At 29.7% G+C, this 5,251-nt stretch overlaps 1 protein-coding gene across 1 annotated transcript; it reads right to left on the bottom strand.

Moving 5' to 3' along the window:
- Window positions 1-4,214: 4,214 nt before the first annotated feature.
- On the bottom strand, window positions 4,215-4,859 carry LOC145636662 (uncharacterized). Its single transcript, XM_081688227.1, has one exon. The coding sequence runs from the start codon at window positions 4,857-4,859 to the stop codon at window positions 4,215-4,217; it is 645 nt and encodes a 214-aa protein (XP_081544353.1).
- Window positions 4,860-5,251: the final 392 nt, after the last annotated feature.

Genomic DNA, 5,251 nt, shown 5'->3' with positions numbered 1-5,251 from the left:
AGTATAGTAGTATATGGATGATCAAATGCATGCCAATATATAGATATAAATTATAGGTAATTATGGATAATTGGTTATGTATTTGTTGTTGTAACTAGTTTTATTTAGACATGAGAGAATTAATAAAGTATATGTATAGGGATATTTCTTTATCGTGATGGACTTATTCAAAAGCATACTACGAATAAAACAACCGATTTGATGCACTTATATAAAAACTACTAGGTAAATAAATTGGTTAAAATATTGTTACTGAAGGTGTTACTCTATATTTTATAAGGATGTGTACACAAATTTGCAACTCGTTAAAAATGTACTACTTTTCGGAAAAAACAAATTAAGATTATTCCGAAAATCTAATTTAATTTCAAAAATATTTTTAGAATTGCACTTCTTTATACAGTGCATGCAATGTGAATAAAAGAAATATGTATAGAAAAGAAGTAGTAGCTAGTACAAGTGATATGCAAATAGTCAAACGAAATAAATAACTCATTCATCAAATCAAGTAGGGAGAGTAAAAAAAGGAAGAATTATTATATGATTTGTAATAGGTAGTAAATTCATATAATAGGTGTGAAATAAATAACGGTTTGTTGTATGTTGAAGGTATGTAGTAAGTTAATTTAAGGGAGTGTTGTCTTCTCCGTCAATAAATTCAAGAATGTCGAGCCTTTAATTTGAAAGTACAATAATTCATAAACAATGACGACTTTGATGGCTTGCTAGCATGAACTATCAATATCATATACAAAGACTTCGTATTCTAGAAGACAATGAGCTTATATATTTGAATGGAATTAAAATTTTGAGAGGATGCATGTCCAATGATATACTTACTTTGCAGTTCGTCTGTTTGTGTTTTGTTAAAGGATGCACCATCAATAACACGTGTTATATCAGTAGCATTTTATATTTATCTGATTGCCTGAATAGCATCATGTTGCTACTACGTCTGTTACATATTATTTGCAATGATTTGACATAAAGTAAAGAGGAAAAATGTCTAATCGTTGCAAATAATATGTAACGAATCGATGTAGTATTTTTATTATCTACATGTTGATGGATTGGTTTATTATATCTGTATTATCAAAGTCAAGGGAGGGGGGGGGGGGGAGTGAAAAGTTGGTATCTAAAATAGGAAAATTGACTTAAAATAATACCAACTATCATCCGTGTGTGCAAAATAATACAAACTCAACTATTTGCTATTAGTGGTACCACCTTTTATACTATATGTGTAAAATAGTAAGCTAATCTCCGAAAATGTATTTCAATGAATATTCTGTCTATCTTTGTAATTAATAATTATTTTTTATATTAATTTTTTGTTTTCTTTTCAAAATACATATATAGCATTACGTTAACAATTTTCTTTACAATCCAAATTGATAATGCATTAATGGCCACCCTTTTGTTAGGAAAAATCAACATGTAATTAATTTTTTTTTCATAATACATATAGTAATTTCTACATCACACAATAGTAAATAGGGTATTTAAATGCTTTATTATTATCATTATTTTGATATAATTAGTTTCAAAATATCCGAAATTTTCCCACATTCACCAACCAAAATAATGTAGGGAATTTTTTGGATTTTTAAAATAAAATTTGAAACTAATTAAATCAAAAATACCCTATTTACTATTGTGTGATAGACTGTTAGTAGAAATAATCACTACATGTATTTTGAAATAAATTATATAAATACATATTGACAATTAAAAAAACCTAACAAAGGGGTGGGGCATGCATTATTAATTTGACTATAAAGGAAATTATTAATACAATATGTATTTTGAAAAAAAAATAAAATAATGAAAATAAATAGATACAATTTTACTCAAAATACATTTTTGTTGACTTGCGTACTATTTTGCACATATAGTATAAAAGGTGGTACCACTAATAGCAAATAATTGAGTTCGTATTATTTTGCACACACCGTGGATAGTTGGTATTATTTTAAGCCAATTTTCGTCTAAAATATGGACTATTAAAACACAAAGTCTTATATGTGACTGGCCATACCGTGTGTAATAGGGGTTACTCGATATGTGTTAAAGGGATTACTAAATTAGTATTACAAGGGTTACTTGATCAGTGTTATAAGGATAACTTGGTTTTTTTTTATAATTGGCCACACGGTAAGGTCAGCTATACACAAAACAGACTGCTATTAAAAAATAAAAACACCCCAAATCAGGGTTGATTAATTGACATAGAATACAAATTAGGGTATGTAATAAAATATTATCAAATCTAAAACTTGAAAAAGCAATCAAATAAAAATTACCATATACATAACCACAAATAATTATAAGAAGCCAACTCCTAAAAAAAAAAGGACAAACTCTTATAATTATTGAATTATACACGCGAGTGTACCATGAGCATGATCCCCTGAATTGTGGAGTTGAAATATATATATATATGTGTGTGTGCGCGCGCGCGTGTGTGTGTAAAGTTGGCAGATTCCATATTAATTTGATGTAAATTCCAGCGTTTAAAGCAGGGTGTACCATGAGCGTGTATTATGTAAATTTCAATACTTTTATTTCTAACTACTAAGTTAAACCACGTACAATAGATGAACGATTGTTAAATAATTATAGTGATAACAAATTTTAAAAGTAGCATATAAAAAAGGACTCAACACATAATTATTAGAAGTATATGAAGTTTTGAGCGGATGAAGTGTAAAATATGGATTATTCCCTAAATTTTAATAGGGTTAGTATTAAAACTAAGGGCATGTTCACTTCAGCTTCATTTCAGTTCAGTTCAGCTCTAATTAGTTCACTTCAATTCAGTTCAATTCAATTCATCTCCTAATCTCCTTTTCTCACATAAAATATTCATTTCACCTCAGTTCAGTTCAATTCAGTTCACTTCAGTTCACTTCAGCTCCATTCAGTTCAATTCAGCTCCTAAGTTTTCCTAAATTTTTTTTAGTTATTAGAATGAGGTCAGTATTCATTTTTCTTTCAAAAAAAAAAATGCTAGTACGTATTATTCCCCTATAAAATAAATTAGTTTGATTAGTAAGTGTAATATATTCTACATTTTTTTCTAATAAATGACAATTTAAAACTACTCCCTCTGTTTTTTTTAATAAGCTAGGGTTATATTTGCACATTTGCCAAGACACAACTTTGACCGCAGTATCTGTAATTCGAGGCTAGTAAAAATTATGTAAAAGTTAATTTATAAAAGTAGCCATTATGATGAATCCAACAACATATTTATATGATCATATTTATGTATTATATATTGGTAGAAAATTAAGTCAATGACACATATAAATAGTGAAAAATCCCCACTCTAGCATATAAAAAACGGAGGAAGTACAATTTTTTTTTTTTTTTGAATTATTAATATTGATGATGTCGAACTTTATTAAAGATATTCAAAAAAAAATTATTAAAGATATTGATTTTTGTAATAGTTTGTAATTTAATTATTGCCCATATTTCAATAATTATATTTTTTAAAAAAAGTCTTTATTTGCAAATAATTTAAAAATGAACTTACTAATGCAGTACGAAATAAACTAAATGCATGATTTAATTAAATGTTCAAAAGACCCTATTACCTTTTTTATAAGCTCCCACTCTAATCAATAACTCTTATATACTAAAAGACACACCAACAATGACATGTGTCATCTCCTGGTGTGTCTTTATTTTTATTTTTTATTTTTTGTGGAAAGCACTAATTAAGTAAAGATTTAATGAGATAAAAAAAATGACTAATAGGTCAATTGCCTTAATTGTTAAAAATTAATTATTATCTAAATATTTACTTTTAGAAAGAATAACTCTTTTATATACTAAAAGACACACCAGCAATGACACGTGTCATCTCCTGGTGTGTCTTTATTTTTATTTTTTATTTTTTGTGGAAAACACTAATTAAGTAAAGATTTAATGAGATAAAAAAAAATTGACTAATAGGTCAATTGCCTTAATTGTTAAAAATTAATTATTATCTAAATCTTTACTTTTAGAAAGAATTAAAAAATCAATCACAACACTAGGAAAAATATCATAGATTATAATACAATCCATAATAATAATAATAATAATAATAATAATAATAATAATAATAATAATAATAATAGATTATTATAAATTATTTTGTCAAGCTAATTACCTTAATAATCAATAACTACATTTTTTTTAAAACAAGATAAGTGCTCATATTATTAAATAAGGTCCAATTCCGCCAAAGTTGTTATACTTTGAGGAAAGGAACATAAATATACAACTTCAACATTGTTTCTGGTGTCACCTTTAGCAACTAAATGAGCCACCGTATTAAATTTACGGTTAACATGAGCAAAAGAACAATCATCAAAGAGCAACCTATCTTGTCTAATATCATCATAAATTGAGTGAATTGAAGACACACCACCATCATCCACATTCACAGCTTGAACCACATTCCAAGCATCAAATTCAACTTGGATCTTAGAGAAACCGAGCCTCCTTGCAACCTGTAAGGCAAAGCGGACTGCCAGAGCTTCAGCACACTCTGGAGACGTTGAATGGATTTTTCTTGTAGTCGTAGCAGTAATAGACCCCTGAGCATCCCTGCATACTACCCCTAAACTTGCCATACCCATTGTAGGCACATGAGCATCGATATTGACCTTAATATATCCAATTGGAGGGGAAGACCATCTCGTCACACTTGTTCCAGGACCAAGCATCATAGACGGCTTGAAGACACGTTGAGCATAAGAGTTATACTTTGAAACCATACGGAGGAAACCCGCAACAACCATGACAGGATATAAGCACTCTTCTTCGAACACATCAAGGTTTCTACACCTCCAAGATGCCCACATGAGAGTGATCAGCTGCCTCACCACCTCCCTACTGAATTTTCAGTTCAACCAAGTCCAAAGGTCAGCAAATGAGGAAGTTGGAGCATCAACCAAGCTGCTAAAATGTTCACAGTGCGCCCAAATGTCCTTTGCAGCCTTACACTCGAGCAAGGAGTGTATGATTGTTTCCTTCTCCGCCCCGCATACTTATGTGGGGAATAGTTTCAAGCCTTTAAAATCCCACTAGCTTGAACCCCACTGTGATCATACACTAAAGTACGGTGGCGTCCAAAAGGGAAGAAGATAGAGCAAAAGAGTCGCCAACAAGTTTTTAAGGAACTTGTAAACCGTTCACGAGGTGAAGGTTACACCCCTTAACGATCCAAGAGATCGTCAACTCAATAAGGTCATGA

Source organism: Chenopodium album, chromosome 6 (assembly GCF_948465745.1).
Source record: "Chenopodium album chromosome 6, dcCheAlbu1.1, whole genome shotgun sequence".
NCBI classification, from domain to species: domain Eukaryota; kingdom Viridiplantae; phylum Streptophyta; class Magnoliopsida; order Caryophyllales; family Amaranthaceae; genus Chenopodium; species Chenopodium album.
This window is presented reverse-complemented; position numbering and strand designations above follow the sequence as displayed.

Excerpts from the sequence above, each read along its gene's own strand:
- LOC145636662 (XM_081688227.1), bottom strand. The coding sequence starts at position 4,859 with ATGTGGGCATCTTGGAGGTGTAGAAACCTTGATGTGTTCGAAGAAGAG.